General features: G+C 37.2%; 1 protein-coding gene across 1 annotated transcript in view; it reads right to left on the bottom strand.

Annotated features, from left to right (window-relative positions):
- TMPRSS15 (transmembrane serine protease 15) overlaps positions 1 to 24494 on the bottom strand; it is a 156076-nt gene that overhangs the window by 35677 nt on the left and 95905 nt on the right. Inside the window, exons 18-19 of the mRNA XM_042230017.2 lie at positions 13344 to 13454; positions 11523 to 11655 (exon numbers count right to left, since the gene is read on the bottom strand). Coding sequence (XP_042085951.1) covers positions 11523 to 11655; positions 13344 to 13454 — 244 coding nt within the window. The remainder of the gene's footprint in view (positions 1 to 11522; positions 11656 to 13343; positions 13455 to 24494) is intronic.

The following is a 24494-nucleotide window of genomic DNA, read 5'->3' as shown; positions in this document are numbered from 1 at the left end:
GCGTCTCTTGCACTGCAGGTGGATTCTTCATCACTGAGCCACTGGGGGAAGTCCTTCCCCTTGAATAAAGGACATCCACTGGTTATTGAATTGGTTTAGTTTTGTCACTTGACAGCACTTGTGACTACATGGGGGAACATTCAGAAGAGTTATTCATTAAAAATGCACATTGAGGTTGTGGATTTAAGGCTTCCTTTGTCTCTGGCTGCTTTTAGTCTATTGCTTAATTGTCTTTTAAAGATAGATCCTGAGGAGATGTATTAACTTCTGTGGAAATTCAAAGCAAAGTCTAAGCAAAATGAAATTGAAAAAATATTGAAAATTATTTATAAATCAGTGTTTAATCTAATACCTGTTCATCACACACCTACCACTGGCGCTGCACTGTGGTGGGATTTTCAATTACATTTTTAACACAAGCCTATCCTAGAAGAAAGGAAGACTAGAGGCAAAGCTTTAAGGACGAAGAATATTTAGTAAATGCTGAATGTTCTACCTGGGATTCTCAAGTACCATTTCATAGTTATGTTTTCAATAGCTGGCTAAGAAAAATAGATTATGTATGTATGTGGAAAAAATGACACGCATAAACCTTGTATTCTAAGCTTGTGTTCTAAATTTGCAAACTCAAACCTTATATGAGAAAAAAACCTGCAGTTAATGGTGCACGTAGATTGTTTTGGGTTACTCAGAACAACTGGGTAAAACATTCTTTTAGAAAAAACTTCTAAAGTACTCACATAATTAATTTTTATTGTAAATATTGATATCAGCAACCTAAGGGTGGTATATAGAGCCCATTGGTTCATACAAACATTTCCAGGCATCGGTGCTGGATATTAAAAGTTAGAATTTAATTTGAGAGAGAGTACCTGCATTTCAAACCCTGCCAAGCTGAATTCACCTTTTACAAACCAAACACGATGTCTTCCAATTGGTATTCACAATATACAAAATATAAGCAGCAGAGGAAGTTTATGATAAACTATTTCTTATTTTAGAAAATGATGGAGATAATGAGGATACATTTAAAATATTCTTGGCAAAATAAAAGGTTGGCAACCATATGTTAAGTCACTGTTTGGTTCATGGAAATAAAGTCTCAGAACTGAGAAATTGAACTGCTGAGAATATATTATATTCAGTTCTTTAATTAAAGCATGTAACTGAGGCACTCCCTGACTCAATCTCCTTTTTGCAAGAAAACTAGTTGTTCATTTTTGAGAGGCATTCTGTCAAGATTACAACTGGAGTTTGCTTTTTTTTTTTTTTTTTAATTCTGAAAAGGTCCCAGCTCTGCAGATTTAGATAACTCTGTGCATATTTGCATAACTGTTTGAAAACTGCAGTTTGGTGCCACATAAAAATGCATCCATATAGCATCACCTTGATGACATGGTAATGCCTCCTGACTGCCTATTTCTAAGACTTTATTACCATTTTTATACGTTGTGCACCCTCAAAGGGCTCCCCTGGCTTCAGGGGAACCTTATTCTCTGTGAGAAAAGAAGCATATAAATGCAGCCCACCATTATTATTTTTGAGGTCATATATGGAGTATAAAAATACACTCAGAGAGGAATTCTAGTGAGAAAAAGAAGCCTATCCCCAGGTGTCTTGCACAGTATTAAATCTTCTGCCTCTCTGCTCAGGTCCCTTGTAGGTTTCCTCTCTTTCGTCTCCCTCCTTAGACTGTGTATACTGTGATAAGAATTCCTCCCTGAAGCTGGAGCTTAGGTAGGGATGTTTTAAGCTTTTGGACTCACTAAAGCTGCAAAGAATCACAAATGTTGCAAATGCTGCAGTCAGGCACTGTAGCTCATTTCACACCCCAAAAGGTTTAAGTAATGAATGGAACCAGATGGGATTAGTCTGAAAATGTTTTAGGAGAAGAATGGGCCTTCCCTTTCGATTGGAGGGAAAGAGGGGGATCGATTTGGCAGGACAGAAGGTAGGAGAGACCATTTTAATAGGCAGGGGAAAGATGAATGAAAGGAATTTGAGGCAATGGATTGCAAAGCATCCAACTAGGAAAGTGGGGACTCATGGACAATTCCATAAGCATCATGACTGAACTGGACACATGTAACCAAAATGCAACCAAAATAGCTTATTCATTTATAACAACTCACCTAGCACTTACCCAGCCATATGTTAGCTCTTAGAAAACAAGTAAGCTTAATTAATTTTAGATTTTCTGCTCTCAACTCAAAATTTCATGAGACACAAAAGGAAAAAAAAAGTGCCATAGAAAAAATTTTCTTTCCCTTATCAATTTACCCCTTTGTACAAGCTACTGTATTAAGAACCAGAGAGAAATTGATAAGGTCAGTCTGGTAGCCACTTTCTACCATATTAATGGTATTTGCAAGGAGACAAACTCCTTGTACCTCCTACTAAAAACCAAAAACATGGCTGAGAAAACTGATACTTCGATCGTGGGAGATGGGATCTCTGTGGACAGCACCTTGGATAAAATGATATTTATCCCTTGTAGTATATTCTTGATTCAGTTGTAACATTGTTTTCTCAGTCCCTGCAGTTTATTTATCTTTGAATAAGAGGTATACCAGAGACGGCAATGGCACCCCACTCCAGTACTCTTGCCTGGAAGATCCCATGGATGGAGGAGCCTGGTGGGCTGCAGTCCATGGGGTCGCTAAGAGTTGACTGAGCAACTTCACTTTCACTTTTCACTTTCATGCATTGGAGAAGGAAATGGCAATCTGCTCCAGTATTCTTGCCTGGAGAATCCCAGGGATGGGGGAGCCTAGTGGGCTGCTGTCTATGGGGTCGCACAGTGTTGGACACGACTGAAGCGACTTAGCAGCAGCAAGAGGTATACGATATACACTTCCATGTTTACTATAAAATTTTCTTCAGTTCAGTTCAGTCACTCAGTCATGTCCGACTCTTTGCGACCCCATGAATTGCAGCACGCCAGGCCTCCCTGTCCATCACCAACTCCCGGAATTCACTCAGACTCACGTCCATCGAGTCATGATCAGAGTCTTTTCCAATGAGTCAACTCTTCGCATGAGGTCGCCAAAGTACTGGAGTTTCAGTTTCAGCATCATTCCTTCCAAAGAAATCCCAGGGCTGATCTTCAGAATGGACTGGTTGGATCTCCTTGCAGTCCAAAGGACTCTCAAGAGTCTTCTCCAACACCACAGCTCAAAAGCATCAATTCTTCGGCACTCAGCCTTCTTCACAGTCCAGCTCTCACATCCAAACATGACCACAGGAAAAACCATAGCCTTGACTAGACGGACCTTTGTTGGCAAAGTAATGTCTCTGCTTTTGAATATGCTGTCTAGGTTGGTCATAACTTTCCTTCCACGGAGTAAGTGTCTTTTAATTTCATGGCTGCAATCACCATCTGCAGTGATTTTGGAGCCCCCAAAAATAAAGTCTGACACTAGTGCTTGCTTTTTAATGCCTTACTATATTTTAAGGTCATACATGCAAAATTTCCTTTAGAATTGAAGCTTCAGAAGAAATCTGTTTTCCTACGGAACTGCTGCTGCTGCTAAGTCACTTCAGTCGTGTCCGACTCTGTGTGACCCCAGAGACAGCAGCCCACTAGGCTCCCCCGTCCCTGGGATTCTCCAGGCAAGAACAGTGCAGTGGGTTGCCATTTCCTTCTCCAATGCATGAAAGTGAAAAGTGAAAGTCAAGTTGCTCAGTGGTGTCTGACTCTTCGTGACCCCATGGACTGCAGCCTACCAGGCTCCTCCACCCATGGGATTTGCCAGGCAAGAGTACTGGAATGGAGTGCCATCACCTTCTCCTCCTATGGAACTGGTATTATTCAGCTTATCTCATAATTAAAGTTATGTGGTTTTTAATGTTTTCTTTCTGGCATGGATTTCCAGGAAATCTAAAACACATGTATTAGTAATTGTGCTGACCCTGTATATTGTATCGATTTGGTTCCTTCTTTCTTAGACCTTATTTACTTTCCTAGTGTATTAAGTTTACCACATATACTCTGTTATAAATCAATACAGTTTATTTTGAAAATATAAGACTGTAAAGAAAAGAAGAGAGAATGGAAGGAAATAAAGATGAAAAGTTGAGGGGAATAAGGAAGTGAGGATGAAAGCAAAAAAAAAATAAGGAAGAAAGTAAGTAAGAGAAAGAGGAAGGTGCAATTAAAGGAAAGGAGAAAAGAGTATATTATCCCATTTGATTTCATCAATTTAATCCAAAATTGTCCTCGACCTCAAAAAATATAGCATATTGTTTACTGTTTGATCAGTTGGAAATAATTTTTAGGAAGGAGGCTAAATGAACAAGGAGCTTCCCTGGTGGCTAAGTGGTAAAGAACCCTGCCAATGCAGGAAATGCAGGTTCCATCCCTAGGTAGAGAAGATCCCTGGAGAAGGAAATGGCAACCCAGGCCAGTATTTTTGCCTGAGAAATCTCATGGACAGAGACGCTTTGGTGGGCTATAGTCCATGGCGTCGCAAAAGAGCTGGACAAGACTTACAGCTGGCTAAACAACAACATCAGAATGAACAAGAAAACTTTTGTTACTCATTCAGGGAATGATAGTTTTCTCCTGCTCTTATCTTTTTCTATTTTAGAATATAGACACCTCCCTCCCTCTCCGCAACATCAGGATTTAAGGGAATGGTGAAAGATATTTTGGTTTGGGGAAAACTATAATATTTGTTATTTTTATGTAAAAATTTTAAGTGAAGAAAAAAAGCCTTTGATTAAAAAAGCAGAAACAGCAACAAAAAACAAATGAAAAACCCCCACCTCTACAACAGGCTTTTGCAGACTAGACAACTAAGTTGCAGAAAATTTATTGGTAGATGATTCACAATTGACCAGAAGAAATTCTGTCTCTTTATGTGTATAATTATATTCTTAGCAATTTCCTTGCCCCATAAATTTCTCTGGGTTGCAAAATACCCATTCATGTTTAAGTCAAAATAAAAGTTAAAGGCAACAAAGAGTTTGCTCCCTAAATTGAATTAATAAAAATAAATGATTTCTTATAAAAGAATCCTTTATTTTCCAATAATATTCTTTCAAATACTTACTAGCATACATCAGGAATGAATTTTTCCCAAGCAAGCAATAATACCAACCTGTGTTTGTTGAAATCTTAGCCTTGATTCTTTTTCTTTTTTCTAAAGAAAAAAATACCATTTTAATGATGTCCTACTTATAGTGGTCTTTTTAAACTCTAATTTTGTTTTGATCTACTGAGCGAAAAAGTTCTCCAGAGAAGTTAAAAGAGGCTAGTGTGAGAATGAAAAGCTGAGGAATCCCCTGGAATAAGCCAGAGTTGACCTGCACATAGGGAAGCTAAGAATTCATGTTGGGCTGCCGAGGTGGTGCCAGTGGTAAAGAACACACCTGTCAATACATGAGAAGTTAGAGAGGAGGGTTTGATCACTGTGTCGGGAAGATCCCCTGGAGGAGGACACAGCAGCCCACAACAGAATATTTGCCTGGAGAGTTCCATGGACAGAGGAGCTTGGCAGGCTACAGTCCACAAGGGTAGCAAAGAGTCAGACACAACTTAGCACTCATGTTCTTAGGAGGAGAAAAAGTGTTTAATTAGTTTGATGGACAGGGAGGCCTGGCGTGCTGCAATTCATGGGGTCGCAAAGAGTCGGACATGACTGAGCGACTGAACTGAACTGAACTGAACTTTGTTTTTAATACCAGATGAAATCAAACTGCCAAACTTCAGAGATGTTTTGTATAATTTCTATGTTTTCTACTGAAACAAATATACAAGGTTTCTTGGGTTCTTTTGATATGACAGTTCTACTTTCCTGTAGCAGGAGAATCATCCAGTGTTCTTGAAAGAACCAAGACCTCTGGCACTTACTCTAGCCAAAATTCCAGCCTGAGTTCTATGGAGCCCCTAGCAATTCATGGTAACATGTAGCCAGTTTATAGTTGGAGGAGAAATAACGATATTTTTATTTTTACTAACTTGTAATTGAAACACAGTCTTTATTTCTGCTACAAATGTAGGTGACTAACCACAATATTATTAGCAGCACCAATAATTTTGTCACTAAGACAAATTATACATATCTTCAGATCTTAGCACATTCTTCTAAAAATATCACTTATGATAGCGCAGCAATCATTAGAATCACCAGCATATCTTATTTACTCTCTTAAAAAAGAAATATATAATACCATACTATATTTTTAACACTTTGATAGCTTTTTCAATGAAATGAATTTCCTTCAAAATTATGTGTATTTTACTCTTTTGCAACTTAAAAATATGCACCTAAGAAGAGGTTGGTAAGTTCCACCAAGACTGCCAGAAATGTCCATGACACATCGAAGAAGGTTAAGGACAACCACAGTTTGAAAGAGATTCTCAAACTATACAGAGCATCAGAATCACCTTAAGGGCTTATTCAAATGCAAACTGTTGGTCTCTGTTCTAGACTTTCAGATGAGTGGGTCTGAGGTAGGGCTCCAGAATGTAAATTTGTATACATGCATCCCAGGTGATTGTTACAGATGCTGCTAATTCTTTTTCTATCTTACTGTTTATTTTAATTTTTCTTTTATATTGAGGTATATTGGTTGATTTGCAATGCTGTGCTAGTTTCAGGTATACAGCAAAGTGATTCAGTTTTATACATGTACTCATCCTCTTTCAGATTCTTTTGCCATGTAGGTTATCATAGAATATTGAGTAGAGTTCCCTGTGCTATACAGTATGTCCTTGTTGATTATCTATTTTACATACAGTAGTGTGTATATGTTAATCCCAAACTCCTACTTTATCCCCCTCCTCAGCCTTTCCCCTTTGGTAACCACAAGTCGCTTTTCAGAGTTTGTCAATCTGTTTCTGTTTTGTAAATATGATCATGTGTATCATCTTTTTAATTTTCACATATAAATGAGATCACATACTATTTGTCTTTCTTAAAATTTGCTTTATGGAAGTATAGTTGATTTATAAAATTCTGTTAATTTCTGCTGTAGAGAAAAGTGATTCAGTTACTAATTTGATTTTAAAATGAAACACTGGGAACCGCTGACCTGGACCACCCTGAATCTGAATGTCTGGGAACATGACTGGGTGAATGTAATGTATCATCAGGTTTGGGAACTGTTGATCCAGCTCTTGGATTACACTTCAGTGGTATGCTTGTTTTCATGCCCTTGCCCATAGCAGATATAATTATCTACCACTGGGCCCTGTGTTTTCTACATCTTTGTGAGATGATAGGCCTTTTACAGATTAATCTTAGGAAGTTATAAATTATTATAGTTTGCTATTATTTTCTCTTTGCTTATTTTTAATTAATGTATTTCTCATTCTAAAACAGGAAAAAAAATCAGAGGTACAAATTGCAATTCAGGCAAATGATTAGCTTCTTAGCTTGGTCAGTTAAACCAAATAAAATAAAATTTTTTTTCACCATTTTGCCCACAGCCCTTCCTACCCAACTAGCCCACTGCCTCAACCATTCCACCCAAGGAACATAGTTAAGAATAAAATTAAAATGTTTTTTGCATGTTGAACTCATAAATTAAAATTTTAAAATAACAGAATATTTATTATTTTTGTATAAAGTTAGCAAATAAAAAATTATTTAAATTTTATGTAGCAGTTATACTTTTTCTACTAATTCCTATATCTAATCTTTATTGTCTTTTTGTGTTAAGGCTTTGCTTTCATAGTTGAAAATTTAGGGATAGTGACAGAAAATATGTACAAGAACAGGAGCATTATTTGTCTACCAATTTCTTAAACTAATAGGAAATACAGATTCTACTTTCGATTTTCTATGAACCTATTTTTAGTGCTAAATTATGAATACGAATTTGTTCTAGTGCTTACACAGGAAATTAAACTATTATGCTCTATGTATGTGAAACATTAATTTTAAAAAATATTTACCACTCACCTCCCAGCATTTTCAAAACACCTCTGAAATGGGAGAACATTGAAGTAGTTCTATTTCTAATTTTGGGTTTCAGAATGAGACGTTCAATTAGATGTTTTTGATATTTGAACTGAAGGTATCTAGCACAAGACTACTATGGGATTTAAAAATTAACATCAGTTCCTCATGGGGATGCATATAGCTAATTCTATTTTTAAAGTGTTAGCATTCCCTAAATTTTGTAGAGCTTTGCAGACCTGATGACTTCTTGATTTTAATGCCTTAGCAGAGCACATCAACTGCATCGTTCATTTATTGGGTTAATAACAGGATAGTGTGGTTTCCTAGGAAATATTCTAAAAATCACTGCTCAATATTTCTTTAACATTTATTCTTGCATCAGTCTAAAATGTTTTCTTTCATACTTTGATCAGAGACATGAAAATGTTATTCAAAATTCTTTTTACTTAGGCAGCTATCAATGGTGGGGAATGAAAATATTTCATTAAAAATAGGAAAGCTGATGAAATCTGCCTCATATAATTTACTAGAATCTGTGGGGAATTGCATTTTGTACCCTAACTGTGTAAATAATCTTGATAGGCTATAGTGCCCTTTTAATAAATTGACTCTTAAATTACTTTCCTCTGTACCAAACACATCATTTTAAACTCACTAAGTTTTCTTCCATTAGCATGCACCAACCTACACAAATTCTCATTAAGGCTATAACTTTCTTTCAATTACTAGAGCACTAGGGAGACTAGTTAATAAGTGCTGGTCCAAAGATTAAAGTCTTTGCAGAGATTACCTGACTCATTTCTGAAGAGAGCTGAGTGCCTGACCTCATGAAAAACATTGTATTGAAGGCAGTGGGGTGTACTACTTGCTTTACACACACTAAAAAAAAAAAAAAAAAATCTAGTTCTCTGTCCCTCTCTGTGATTGTGACTGTGATCCATTAGAAATGAGATCAGTGAACTAGAGAGTAAAATCTGGCTGAAGGTAAAAACTTGTAAATAGATAGTATATGGTCATGTGGAATTGGCCGTCATCTATACAGCTCAGGCCACTTTCTAGAAAGCTTTCCCTGACATGCCCAAATTGAGTAGAGGTTCCCCTACAAGACATTGTATTTATCACAATATATTGTAATTCTCTATTTCTGTGTCTGTCTCCACCACATAAGCATTTAAAGTAAAAATTATGTCTTATTTATCCAAAGACAAGACACATTATCATTCCCAATGCACAAACTTCTTAACTGTGAATAATCAAAATAATGTGTTTCTATTAGCAACTGTTAGAAAAAATAATGAAGATAAATGTTCCCTTTTCAATATGCTCTTGCATGCAACTGGAGTCAGCTTTATGCTATCACTCAACATATTTTATTCAAATGCATTAAAAATATTTTTGCCAAAGAAGATCTTGATATCTTTGATCTTTCTAAAGGCTTCACCTTAATGCCAACATTGTCTCTTTGAGGAGACAGTTTAGCTAAGGTTCCCACACCACAGAGGAAAGAACAACTGTGTTGACAATCATATAGTGATACTTAGTAAACTGTAACTCAAGCTCCTGTACAGTCAAAGCCCAATCATCCAGGGCATTTAGGTCCATCAACTGTGGTCACAAGGTCAAGGAGCCAATCTCCTTAGCCTAAACTGTACCAAGTTCCTGAGTCTATAAAACAGCTCCTCAGCATGACTATCAAATTAAGTAGTGGAAGCAACTGTAGAAAATTCTTAAAGAGATGGGAATACCAGATCACCTCACTTGGTTCCTGAGAAATCTGTATGCAGGTCAAAAAGCAACAGTTAGAACTGGACATGGGACAACAGACTGGTTCCAAATAAGAAAAAGAGTATGTCAAGGCTGTTTATTGTCACCCCGCCTATTTAACTTATATGCAGAGTACATCATGAGAAATGCTGGGCTGGATGAAGCACAAGCTGGAATCAAGATTGCTGGGAGAAATATTAATAACCTCAGATATGCAGATGACACCACCCTCATGGCAGAAAGCAAAGAACTAAAGAGACTCTTGATGAAAGTGGAAGAGGGGAGTGAAAAAGTTGGCTTAAACTCAGCATTCAGAAAACTAAGATTATGGCATCCAGTCCCATCACTTCATGGGAAATAGATGAAGAAACAATGGAAACAGTGAGAGACTTTATTTTTCTGGGCTCCAAAATCACTGCAGATGGTGATTGCAGTCATGAAATTAAAAGACACTTCCTACTCGGAAGAAAAATTATGACCAACCTAGACAGCATATTCAAAAGCAGAGACATTACTTTGCCAACAAAGGTCCGTCTGGTCAAAGCTATGGTTTTTCCAATAATTATGCATGGATGTGAGTGTTGGACTATAAAGAAAGCTGAGTACCAAAGAATTGATGCTTCTGAACTGTGGTGTTGGAGAAGACTCTTGAGAGTCCCTTGGACTACAAGGAGATCCAACTAGTCCATCATAAAGGAAATCAGTCCTGAATATTCATGGGAAGGACTGATGCTAAAGCTGAAACTCCAATATTTTGGCCACCTGATGCAAAGAACTGAGTCACTGGAGAAGATCCTGATGCTGGGAAAGATTGAAGGCAGGAGGAGAAGGGTACGACAGAGGATGAGACGGTTGGATGGCATCACTGACTCAATGGACACAAGTTTGGATAACTCCGGGAGTTGGTGATGGACAGGGAGGCCTGGCGTGCTGCAGTCCATGGGGTCACAAAGAGTCAGACATGACTGGTCAAGGGAACTGAACTGAGTGGAAGCAAATAACTTCCTAGGGCCTCACCTGCATGGACTCACTATTTAACTAAAAACAACGTTAAAGTAGGAATCTCGAATCAGTGCCACTTATCCAGTGCTTTACTTGAAGTGAGGATATTCAACTATCCATTTCAGAGTTTTGTTGATTTTTCATTAAAAAACATTATGCCCCATAACCAACACCCCACTGACTCAATGGCTATGAGTTTGAGCAAACTCTAGGTGATGGTGAAGGACAGGGAAGCCTGGTTTGCTGCAGTCTATGGGGTAGCAAAGAGTCCGACACGACTGAGTGGCTTAACTGAACTGATAGTAATTTTTTGAGAGTCATTAATATGGAATTATTACTTGAATTAAGTCTTGCAATCCTGCATATTTTCTTTCTCGTGACAATAATACTTCCTCAAATTTTCCAAAAGAATGGTCATGAATGGGTCAGGAAGACACAGCAAAAGTATGTTCTCTCCATTACTCATGTGATTAATTATATACATTATAATAGAGCATAAAATGGAATATTTCCTTTCTTAGAGAAGATAATTTATAGACAGTATTTAATGACATGAGAAATGTTCGTGTGTAAATAGGTTACAAAACAGCTTGTAATATGGTATTTTGCATGATTTTATAATATACTATTTCTATACACTCATATTTATGTAATATTTCTTGAAAGATTATTAACTGTGGTTGTCTTTTTGAGAATGGGTTTAAAGAAGATTTACGTTTTCTTCCTTTTGAGCACATGTATTTTCTAAATTCATGACTTCCACAAATTTTAAATTTCTTAATAAACCCAATTTGAAACCCATAAAATAGCTTGAGAATAATTTGAGAGCTGAGTGGAATTACTTACCCTAGTCCCAGCAGCTGACACACATCATCTGAGATCTGGGTTGTCCAGTTCTCGGCACAGGCTACATGCCATATGCTTTGGATCCTGAACTGCACCAAACCACTGCGGTCTGTCGTGCCATTGAAGAGACGCACTAAAAAGATTAGATCATTCATAGGGTCACTGTGACCCAAGCCAATAAGCAAATGCTGGACTCTTAAGCTAAACATGTAATGTTCTTAACGTTTAGAGATTGATAGTGTATGATTTAAGAACATGCTGTAAGTCTTAAGTTGAAAATGATAAGTTTGGTAGTATAAATTTTGCTTTTTCATGTCATTATAAAGATGGAACCGGCAGAGATATGTAAGTTCATTGCCTATCAGTACAGCACATAAACAGAAAATAAAGCTATCTGAAGAGCTTATCTTATAAGCGTAGTTACCAAATGAAGGAAACAAATTCAAGAACAACTTTAAACATTATTTTTCTTACTTCTCTCTCCAGAAGGTATTTTCTTTGACCTTATTTTTCTGCTGTTTGGATTCTGTCATCCCCCCTTCAATTTACAACCATTTTGGACAGAGCGTTAAGGTCAATAGAGGCTAGGAGGGAGACTGGGCTAAGAGAGTTTATCAAACAGATAAAATATCACCCATTGTAGTTTTACCCACAAATGCCATACGATAATTCTGTTTGTTACTGTTTACCATTTTTTTCTGATGATAAAAAGAATTAAGGCATTGCCTGTGGATTTAGACAGACTTGGGTTGAAAACATAGCCCTAAGCCTTACTAGATGTGTGATCTTTAGCAATTACTTAACTCCTCCAAGCCTCAGTTTTCAGTGAAACAGAGTTAATCCCAATTATGTTAAGATCATTTTACAGCACCCCATTATAGTACATGCACATCATAAATAGCTTTTACTATTTTTTTTTTTTTGAAATAAACGTAGGACAGAGTAAAAGTAGTCATTATTCCCGACAGAGAGCTGGAGAGGGGATGGGCAGGAGACTCAAGGCAGGAGGAGAATTAGATACTGAAGAATCAAGAATGCAAGGACAAGTCTAAGAAAGTCAGTTATAAATGAGCATGAGGGGACCTCTGTGTATAGGCAATGTACAAAGTATCAGAGTAAGAGTGGCGGCTAGAGTGGCTGGCATGCGCTGTTTTCTTTCTGAGATGTTTTATGCTTTTTACCTGAAAAAAGCACTTTTTCAGGTAAAGCATTGTCCTAGACCTAAAGCTTGGAGAAGGCAATGGCAACCCACTCCAGTGTTCTTGCCTGGAGAATCCCAGGGATGGGGGAGCCTGGTGGGCTGCCGTCTATGGGGTCGCACAGAGTCAGACGTGACTGAAGTGACTTAGCAGCAGCAGCAGCAGACCTAAAGCTGGGCCTCCCGGGTGGTGCTAGTGGTAAAGAGCCTACCTGCCAAAGCAGGAGACCTAAGAGGTTTGAGTTCGATCCCCAGGTCAGGAAGATCACCTGGATAAGCAAATGGTAACCCACTCCAGTATTCTCGCCTCAGAAATCACATGGACACAGGATCTTGGCAGGCTGTAGTCCATAGGGTAGCCCAGATTCATACACGACTGAAGCAACTTAACGTACACAGACTTAAAGGTATTAAATGTAGTCAACTTTAAACAGAAACAAGTTTGCGTGTTAGCATTTCTTATAACCAGAATGATGGCAGAGGCAGTAAAATCACCAGGAAATCATGACCCATAAGTACCAAGATATGTCCTAATAAAAATAGTCATAATCTCCCTTTTGTATTTGTAGAATCCAAATATAGAAATTAAGATGATCAAAGTTTTTCCTAAAAATAAAACATACCACAGGGTGCTTCATCTGAGCCATCCTTACAGTGTGGAAAACCATCACAGAGATTCACCAGTGGAATACATTCCCCATTCTTACACTGAAAATTGTCTTCCTTGCAGGGTTCTATGGAGGGAAAAAATATGTATTGTATAGGATAATGAAATGACAAATAGACCATTCTGGAGTACCCATCCCATTTCTGTCCCTTTAAACATCCATTCTTTGCCACAGTCCTTGGTTAAGCTGACTTTGATATTGAATATGATGAAACAATTGCTTCAAATAAAGCTAGAGACATGGTTTAATTCGAATATGAACAAAACCTTAAACATCTCCTTTGCAGCAGAGGTCAGGGCAGTTCCAAGCGATGTGTGAGAGATTTTGGACATACCATCCCACACCGTCTCTGTGAATCTTATAAATTCTTCCAACCCAATGAATGTGAGTATACAAGTAACAACCACTGGAATGTTCACAAGCATAGAGAGATATCTTGATTTTACCATCTAAATGATACCTCCAAACCTTCCTTACATAGAAATGTGGAAGCTGTCTTTTGGTGGAATCAAAGTTGAACCAAGCTGGAAATAGTTTAATTAAAGCACAGTCAGGTGGGAAAAAGTCATCTAAAGAAATGGAAACTGCAATAGCAGTAATTTGAAAGGAAAACAGAGAGAGCAGGGCTGGAGTTATTGGGAATGTGCTTGGACGTGAAAACACAGAAGGACAATGAAGAGGCTGTACAAGAGAGGATCAGAATACATATAGTGCTTGCTTCTAGAATTTGAGTTGTGCAAAAAATATGTACTTGAAACAGTCATTGTTTAAAGGGAGTGAGAACTATGTTTCCTGGAAATGTTTGTTTATTCTATGGAGTTTTGCTCTGGGGGAGCCCTCATCTCACTGGAAAAGAAGGGTTTGCTACCCTAGAGTTGTTTTCTGATTGTGGCTTGGGAGGAGTAGCTATATCCTGATATTAGAATCTCCACTGGGGCCATGTGGAATCTGGATTTTCTGAGAAAGAAAATAGCAGTTGGGTATTAAGAAGCTTTTCTTGGGCTCCAAATAGTGACTGCAGCCATGAAATTAAAAGACATTTGCTCCTTGGAAGAAAAGCTATGACAAACCTAGACAGTGTATTAAAAAGCAGAGACATTATTTTGCCGGCAAATGTCTGTATAGTCAGAGCTATAGTTTTTCCAGTAGTCATGTACGGATGAAAGGCTGGACCATAAAGAGGGCTGAGTGCAGAACTGATGCTTTCAAACTGAGGTACTGGAGAAGACTCTTGAGAGTCTCTCGGACAGAGCAAGAAGATCAAACCAGTCAATCCTAAAGGAAATCAACCCTGAATATTCATCGGAAGGACTGATCCTGAAGCTCCAATACTTTGGACACCTGATGTGAAGAGCTAAGTCATTGGAAAAGACCCCAGTGCTTGGAAAGATTGAAGGCAGGAGGAGAAGGGGACGACAGAGGATGAGGTGGTTGGAAGGTATCACTGACTCAATGGACATGAGTTTGAAAAAACTCTGGGAGATAGAGAAGGACAAGAAAACCTGGTGTGCTGCTCCAAGGCATCACAAAGGATTGGACAAAACTGAGCAACAACAAAGATGGGTAAAAGTAAAGCTTTTTCTATGAATGCTCTCATTGAGTCCATTCATTAAATTGAATCTGTAATTTACTAGCTGTAATATCTATATGCCTTGTTTTTTTTATTTTTACATGCCTAGGACTTCACAAAATGACTGGAACAAAGTAAGAAATCAGTAGATATTTGTTAAATGTTAAGTGAATTAATGTGTATTAGGTAAGTGGGTATGCCTCAAAAATCAGCATGCACATTAATAATAAACACAATACAAAGAAATCACTAAAAGTATGATTTCAAACAATACATTAAAAAAGTAGACAGTTGATTGGCTGATGATAACTATTGACTTGAAAAATAAAAATCAAATCTATGAATTATGAAGATAAAATTTAATTGTTTGAAATTGGGTGCAGGTTAAAACATAAGCTCTGGAATCATGTGACTGATTTGACCTTCAATTTAAAAATTTTCTTTTTATTTATTTTTGACCTTGGACAAATAAATTAATCTTTTAGAAACTCAGTTTCTTTGAAAAAGTGGGATAAATACTGCTTATATCTTAGGTATATCATGAGAATCAGTTTTTAAAAAATTGAATGTATTTACTGTGCCAATTGGAGAAGGCAATAGCAACCCACTCCAGTACTCTTGCCTGGCAAATCCCATGGACAGAGGAGTCTGGTAGGCTGCAGTCCATGGGATCGCTAGGAGTTAGACACCACTGGGAGACTTCACTTTCACTTTTCACTTTCATGCATTGGAGAAGGAAATGGCAACCCACTCCAGTGTTCTTGCCTGGAGAATCCCAGGGATGGGGGAGCCTGGTGGGCTGCCGTCTCTTGGGTCGCACAGAGTCGGACACGACTGAAGTGACTTAGCAGTAGCAGCAGCAACTGTGCCAATATGAATACACTGAATGCAGAATAAATTTTATCCTTAACAGTAAAAGTAGTACTACTTTTAAAAAGTACTTTTTAAAAGTAGTACTACTGTTTAATACTACTAACCCTAAGTATTAGTAGTACTACTAATACTTAGATGTCATCCTTTCATTGATACTTCTATGTGCTGGTTGTGCTACTTTCTTCTCCAGATAATGCAAGAAATCATACCTAATGCTTTCCTCCAGGTATCTCACAGCAATAATTGGAGGTATTTGTATCTGTTATTTTAAACTTGATAAAGCCTATATTTTTTCAACCCAAATTTAAGTTACTTTAATAAAAAATACTTTAAGAAAGACGTGATTGGAATAGCTGCTTCTACAAATGTTTATCCACTGAGCGTAGGTTACATATATCAAATATAATGCTATTAGGAAGGTTCTTGTAAATGCAATTATCAATTTATTTCACAAACACATATTTCTAAACCAGATTAGTGAGACAATAAATGGGCAAAGACAGCTACTTATTCTACAGGCAAGCTTCAATGTTTTAACTGACTTTATATTTTAATCTTTCCAGTATTGAGTTTAGAAAGCAGAAATACTTAAAACTAGGTATACATGTGTTGAATTGAAATCTATTTTAAATCTATATTTTAATATATGTTATATGTATTTTAAAAGCTGACAGCCTAATTTTGTATCCATAATCAAATAACTTAATATACTTATAGAATGATAGTCGCCACTAGTTATTTTAAAATTATCCCATTACTTTGTTTTCATAGATTTTTAAAGTCATTAGGTAAAAATGAGTTTTAAATGCTGATAATTTAATCATTGATAATTTATTAATAATTTTACTCTTTTACTGGTATAGCCAGGCTATATTTAATTCAAAAAGCATGTATCCATTGAATTAAACTATAAATAACTGAATAAAAACATGAATGAAAGCATGTGCAAATATCTGAAAATTGTAGTTCATTTTTCTGCTCTAGCCAAAGCTGTTAGTGTTATATCAAATGAACATAGAAAAATTACCCCATCTTCATAAGATGAGTTTGTTGGATTAAAAAAAAATGCTGAATGGGAAAAAAAATAATCTATTGCTGCTGAACTGAAAATAAATGACAAATTCTGATAAATTTAAATTAATTGTTTCAAAATTTATCTTTATGTACATGAACTGGATTCTGATTCTTTGCAGCATGTAACAATTCGACTTCAAGAATTTAATCCAAAAGTTTAACTCTCTGTGTCCTCTGGAGTCTTATTTCTGATCATTTTATGCCCATAGTGAGAAAGACATAAAGAAATATTGCTAAGAACTAAATTTCCCCATCTCCTTTTTAAGAAGTCTCCAATAGCCCTGCATCATTTAGTCAACATATGCCTGGTTTTAAATGGAACTGAACTGATCTCTAAGGCACATGCCACATGATCTGGGGAGGGTGCTGAACCCCTAAATGTAATCAGCCGCCACTTCCATAGTTGCCAGATAAGCACTATTGAGTTCCAAAGTAAGACTCTGAGATTCAGAAAAGAGCAATGAGGGGACATTCAGAGGAGAGTGATCTTAATAAATCCTATTTCTTATACTCTAGTTTAATGTAAATAAAATGTGAAAACTAAGATAAAGAAAGGAGATACAAAAAATATGTTGTACAATAGTTTTACATGTCACTTAAGTGCTTTGGAAGGGGGACCTAAAATATCTTAGAAGATAAATGAAGCACATTCATGCTCCATATTTATGATACTTGCTCCTTTTTTTCCTAAAATGACCGGCAAAACAGGACACCAATGTAAAGATGTGTGTGCGTAATCTCTCCTTCCATTACCAGTGTGATTATCTGCCACTGCCAGTTCACTGTGTCTGTAATTGCTTTTCAGCCTTTTGGTGTAAAAAAATCCCTCTGGGAGAAGATTTTGTTGATAATGACTCAATCACTCCATTTTCTAGTCACTAGCAGTATACGGTCCCTTGCCAAGAGGAATGTGAGACCACATTCTCAACATATTCAACACAGAGTGATGGTCATGGAAGACTCCATTTTAGCTTCAATCCAGGAAATTTTCTCTAAATGATTTATTGCCTAAATAACATTATCATAGTAACTGAAGCCTTTTGAAAGGGCAAACAAATAAAAACAATACCTAGGCCATAAATCTCCTATCTATTTTGTGTTGTAAGCCATAGATTATGTTCTTTTGGCTTTTATCTTGACTAGAAATTGCTTGTAATATTTTTAAAAGTCCTAATGTATTTACTTTATTAGAAGACTTGAATAAAGCTAGCAACTGTAATATTTTTGATGAAAGAGGTGTTGCTGCCTTCCTTTCCCCAAACTATTCCCTTTATAATTCTTTCCTCCCTTTTCCTTTACAATTTGAAATATGGCTTAAAGACCTACTATTTCTCTAAAATTTTGTTCCAAGATATTTTGATTTTTACAGATGGTAGAGGGCAAGAGGAGAAGGGGACAACAGAGGATGAGATGGCTGGATGGCATCACTGATCTTGATGGACGTGAGTCTGAGTGAACTCCGGGAGCTGGTGATGGACAGGGAGGCCTGGCGTGCTGCAATTCATGGGGTTGCAAAGAGAGTCGGACATGACTGAGCGACTGAACTGAACTGAACTGAGATGGTCAATAATTACTCTTTTGGATACATTCACTCCCTTATTGGTTACAGCTATTAGTTTTTCTTAATCTCATTAGTTCAATTGGTTTTACAATTCATCTTCATTTCTTTAAAAATATAGTAATTTTCAGTCAGACAGAGAAAGACTAGTATCATATGACATTATTTATACATGGACTCTAAAATAATGATACATATTTTATCCTTTTTGGTGCAATGGTAAGATGGTAAATGGGATTGGTTCCTTAATTTCTCTTTCTGATCTTTTGTTGTTAATTTATAAGAATGCAAAAGATTTCTATGTATTAATTGTGTATCTTGGAACTTTAACAAATTCATTGATGAGCTCTATTATTTTCTGGTAATGTCTTTATTATTTTCTATGTAACTGACCCAACACTGTAAATCAGCTATACTCTAACAAAAACTTTAAAAAAAATTAAAAAGAATACAAATGAACTTATTTACAAAACAGAAAGAGACTCACAGACATAGAAATTAAACTTACTGTTATCAAAGGGGAAAATGGGGTAGAGATAGGGATAAATTAGGAAGTTAGGATTAACATGAACACTACTATATATGAAATAGAAAATCAACAAGGACCTACTGTACAGAATAGGAGACTGTGCTCAATATTTTATAATAATCTATAAGAGAAAAGAATCTGAAAAGGAATATATATAATATATGTAACATATAAATGAATCAGTGTACTATATATGTGAAAATAATACAATATTGTAAATCAACTATACTTCAATAAAAAAAGAAAGTAGAAAAAACTGAAGTTCATTTTAATTTGGTGAATAGATATGGGACAATATTAAACAGCTAATAACTCAATTTGCAGTTAATATAATATGCTACAAGTTTTTGGTTTATTCTATGTTTTATGCTCACTGGAAATAAACATTGAAAAATGAATTTTATTGTAATAACAAATAAAATAATTAGAATAAATTTTAAAAGCATATAAAGTGAAAGTGAAGTCACTCAGTTGTGCCCGACTCTTTGTGACCCCATGGACTGTAGCTTACCAGGCTCCTCCCTCCATGGGATTTTCCAGGCAAGAGTACTGGAGCGGGGTGCCATTTACAGTACTCCTCAAAAGTTCCTTCCATGACATCTTTGGAAAAAAGTTGGGAAGCCCACCTCTCCAATAGAGTAACTATTAGGTATTTTCTTGCTCTATTTTAAAATAGAGAACCAAGCACATAATTGTATTTCATTCAAATACAATGACACTTATGTGACACATTTTCTTTATTGCAGAAGTTTCTCCTCGAAAATTTAGAAATATCATGCCACTGTTTTAAAATATTCATCATGAAATGACTAAAAGGTAGAGCTGAACTGGTTTTTAACATCTTTAAAAACTGATTCTGCTTATTTTCCTTTAAAATTTTATGAAAACTTTCCTTTAAATTTTTAAATATGAAATGTTCTGACACTGATTCCTACTTATAAATTTTTACAGTAAGCAATCATATTTCATGATTTTTCAGACACTTTAATCAGATCTAGAAATTGTATTGTTTTTTCCTATTATAACTTTAAGTGTTAGTTTTAATTGGCCCTCTTCCTTTGGGAATGACTATTACTTTCATTTTGTGGGTTGGTGTTTTTCCTGTATGCACATCAGAGACTTCCATATATTACCATCTCTTTACCTATCATTTTTGACTCTTGATCATGCTTTTTGTGCAGCGTTTTTGCGATAATGTGGGATTTTGCTGTCAGAGTTTTTGCATAGGTATAGGATTGACCAAAAATCAGTGCAGTTCACATGATTACCAAAAACCTCTGATGGAGTCAGAAATAATAATTTGGTTGTGGTAGAGTTTCAACAAGAAATTCCTCTTCTCAAGGAAGAGAATAGGCTATAGAGATAGAAAAGTGACTTAGTCCAAAACAGGTGGTCTCATTCTGATTTTGTATACATTGGAGCTATCCCACGATGAAGGTCAGGAACGGCGGTGATAAGGATATACCCCTCGTCCAAGGTAAGAGAAACCCAACTAAGATGGTAGGTGTTGCAAGAGGGCATCAGAGGGCAGACACGCTGAAACCATACTCACAGAAAACTCGTCATTCTAATCACACTAGGACCACAGGCTTGTCTAACTCAATGAAACCAAGCCATGCCTGCGGGGCAGAGATGGCCAGGTCATGGTGGAGAGGTCTGACAGAGTGTGGTCCACTGGAGAAGGGAATGGCAAGCCACTTCAGTATTCTTGCCTTGAGAATCCCATGAACAGTATAAAAAGGCAAAATGATAGGATACCAAAAGAGGTACTCCCCAGGTCATTAGGTGCCCAAAATGCTACTGGAGATCAGTGGAGAAATAATTCCAGAAAGAATGAAGGGATGGAGCCAAAGCAAAAACAATACCCAATTGTGGATATGACTGGTGATAGAAGCAAGATCCAATGCTGTAAAGAGCAATATTGCATAGGAACCTGGAATGTCAGGTCCATGGGTCAAGGCAAATTGGAAGTGGTTGAACAAGAGATGGCAAGGGTAAACGTCGACATTCTAGGAATCAGCGAACTAAAATGGACTGGAATGGGTGAATTTAACTCAGATGACCATTATATCTACTACTGTGGGCAGGAATCCCTCAGAACAAATGGAGTAGCCATCATGGTCAACAAAAGAGTCCAAAATGCAGTACTTGGATGCAGTCTCAAAGATGACAGAATGATCTCTGTTCATCTCCAAGGCAAACCATTCAATATCACAGTTATCGAAGTCTATGTCCCAAACAGTAATGCTGAAGGAACTGAAGTTGAACGGTTTTATGAAGACCTACAAGATCTTTTAGAACTAGCACCCCCAAAAGATGTCCTTTTCATTATAGGGGACTGGAATGCAAAAGTAGGAAGTCAAGAAACACCTGGAGTAACAGGCAAATTTGGCCTTGGAATGCAGAATGAAGCAGGGCAAAGGCTAATAGAGTTTTGCCAAGATAATGCACTGGTCATAGCAAACACCCTCTTCCAACAACACAAGAGAAGACTCTACACATGAACATCACCAGATGGTCAACACCGAAATCAGATTGATTGTATTCTATGCAGTTAAAGATGGAGAAGCTCTATATAGTCAACAAAAACAAGACCAGGAGCTGACTGTGGCTCAGATCATGAACTCCTTATTGCAAATTCAGACTTAAATTGAAGAAAGTAGGGAAAACCACTAAACCATTCAGGTATGACCTAAATCAAATGCCTTATGATTATACAGTGGAAGTGAGAAATAGGTTTAAGGACCTAGACCTGATAGATAGAGCACCTGATGAACTACGGAATGAGGTTCGTGACATTGTACAGGAGACAGGGATCAAGACCATCCCCATGGAAAAGAAATGCAAAAAAGCAAAGTGGCTGTCTGGGGAGGCCTTATAAATAGCCGTGAAAAAAAGAGAGGTGAAAAGCCAAGGAGAAAAGGAAAGATATAAGCATCTGAATGCAGAGTTCCAAAGAATAGCAAGAAGAGATAAGAAAGCCTTCTTCGGAGATCAATGCAAAGAAATAGAGGAAAACAACAGAATGGGAAAGACTAGAGATCTCTTCAAGAAAATTAGAGATACCAAGGGAACATTTCATGCAAAGATGGGATTGATAAAGAACAGAAATGGTATGGACATTTTCATGCAAAGATGGGCTCAATAAAGGACAGAAATGGTATGGACCTAACAGAAGCAGAAGATATTAAGACGAGGTGGCAAGAATACACGGAAGAAGGGTATAAAAAAGATCTTCATGACCCAGATAATCTCAATGGTGGATCACTAATCTAGAGCCAGACATCTTGGAAAGTGAAGTCAAGTGGGCCTTAGAAAGCATCACTACAAACAAAGCTAGTGGAGGTGATGGGATTCCAGTTGAGCTATTTCAAAACCTGAAAGATGATGCTGTGAAAGTGCTTCACTCAATATCCCAGCAAATTTGGAAAATTCAGCAGTGGCTACAGGACTGGAAAAGGTCAGTTTTCATCCCAAATCCAAAGAAAGGCAATGCCAAAGAATGCTCAAACTACCGCACAATTATACTCATCTAACATGCTAGTAAAGTAATGCTCAAAATTCTCCAACCCAGGCTTCAGCAATACGTGAACTGTGAACTCCCTGATGTCCAAGCTGGTTTTAGAACAGGCAGAGGAACCAGAGATCAAATTGCCAACATCTGCTGGATCATGGAAAAAGCAAGAGAGTTCCAGAAAAACATCTATTTCTGCATTATTGACTATGCCAAAGCCTTTGACTGTGTGGATCACAATAAGCTGTGGAAAATTCTGAAAGAGATGGGAATACCAGACCACCTGACCCACCTCTTGAGAAATCTGTATGCAGGTCAGGAAACAACTGTTAGAACTGGACATGGAACAACAGACTGGTTCCAAATAGGAAAAGGAGTATGTCAAGGCTATATATTGTCACCCTGCTTATTTAACTTCTATGCAGAGTACATCATAAGAAACGCTGGACTGGAAGAAACACAAGCTGGAATTAAGATATCCAGGAGAAATATCAATAACCTCAGATACGCAGATGACACCACCCTTATGACAGAAAGTGCAGAGGAGCTAAAAAGCCTCTTGATGAGAGTGAAGGAGGAGAGTGAAAAAGTTGGCTTAAAGCTCAACATTCAGAAAACAAAGATCATGGCATCCGGTCCCATCACTTCATGGGAAATAGATGAGGAAACAGTGGAAACAGTGTCAGACTTTATTTTTTGTGGCTCCAAAATCACTGCAGATGGTGATTGCAGCCATGAAATTAAAAGACACTTACTCCTTGGAAGAAAAGTTATGACCAACCTAGATAGTATATTCAAAAGCAGCAGAGACATTACTTTGCCGGCTAAGGTCCGCCTAGTCAAGGCTATGGTTTTTCCTGTGGTCATGTATGGATGTGAGAGTTGGACTGTGAAGAAGGCTGAGCACCGAAGAATTGATGGTTTTGAACTGTGGTGTTGGAGAAGACTCTTGAGAGTCCCTTGGACTGCAAGGAGATCCAACCAGTCCATTCTGAAGGAGATCAACCCTGGGATTTCTTTGGGAGGAATGATGCTAAAGCTGAAACTCCAGTACTTTGGTGACCTCATGCGAAGGGTTAACTCATTGGAAAAGACTCTGATGATGGGAGAGATTGGGGGCAGTTGGAGAAGGGGATGACCGAGGATGAGATGGCTGGATGGCATCACTGAGTCGATGGACGTGAGTCTGAGTGAACTCCGGGAGTTGGTGATGGACAGGGAGGCCTGGTGTGCTGCAATCCGTGGGGGTCGCAAAGAGTCGGACACGACTGAGCGACTGAACTGAACTGAACTGATATCTATCTAAATCACTCTCTATATATATCTTACACATTATATTTACACAAACATATGACATCTATTTCACTGTGACTTTTCATTTTCATGTGTGGAGAAGGAAATGGCAACCCACTCCAGTATTCTTGCCTAGAGAATCCCAGGGATGGGGGAACCTGGTGGGCTGCTGTCTATGGGGTCGCACAGAGTGTGACATGACTGAAGCAACTTAGGAGCAGCAGCAGCAGCATGACATCTATTTATATTTTCATATCAATATATTTTCTTTTTTGCTATTTTGAAAGATAATTATAAATTTAATAATTTAAGAATAATTTAAAATAAATAATTTTCTTTATATATTAAAATAATTGTAAATCATATTACTTTCTATATGTTTCTCATTTTTCATGTACTCTTTTTTAAGATAAATTCTAATTTCAGTTGTTCTGAAGTCTTTATTCCTTTTCTTTGGTGCTGTATATCCTTTCATAGGCCTTAATGTTTTTGTTTGTTCACCTCCGTAATTGATGTTTAGTTTATTTTACTTCACTGGTTGATTTTTTGGTTGATTCATGTCAATGTTGCTTATAAATCCTAAGTAGGTGTATCTAATACCAATCACAAATTCCAGAAGAATAGCATCATTTTCTAAGCTACCACTTATTCCCATCTGAGTAGCTTGAACAGTAACAATTGTTATGACTCATATT

The sequence above is a fragment of the Ovis aries genome, chromosome 1 (genome assembly GCF_016772045.2).
Source record: "Ovis aries strain OAR_USU_Benz2616 breed Rambouillet chromosome 1, ARS-UI_Ramb_v3.0, whole genome shotgun sequence".
In the NCBI taxonomy this organism is placed as follows: Eukaryota; Metazoa; Chordata; class Mammalia; order Artiodactyla; family Bovidae; genus Ovis; species Ovis aries.
Note: the sequence above shows the minus strand (reverse complement) of the source record. Positions and strands in the feature narration are given on the sequence as shown.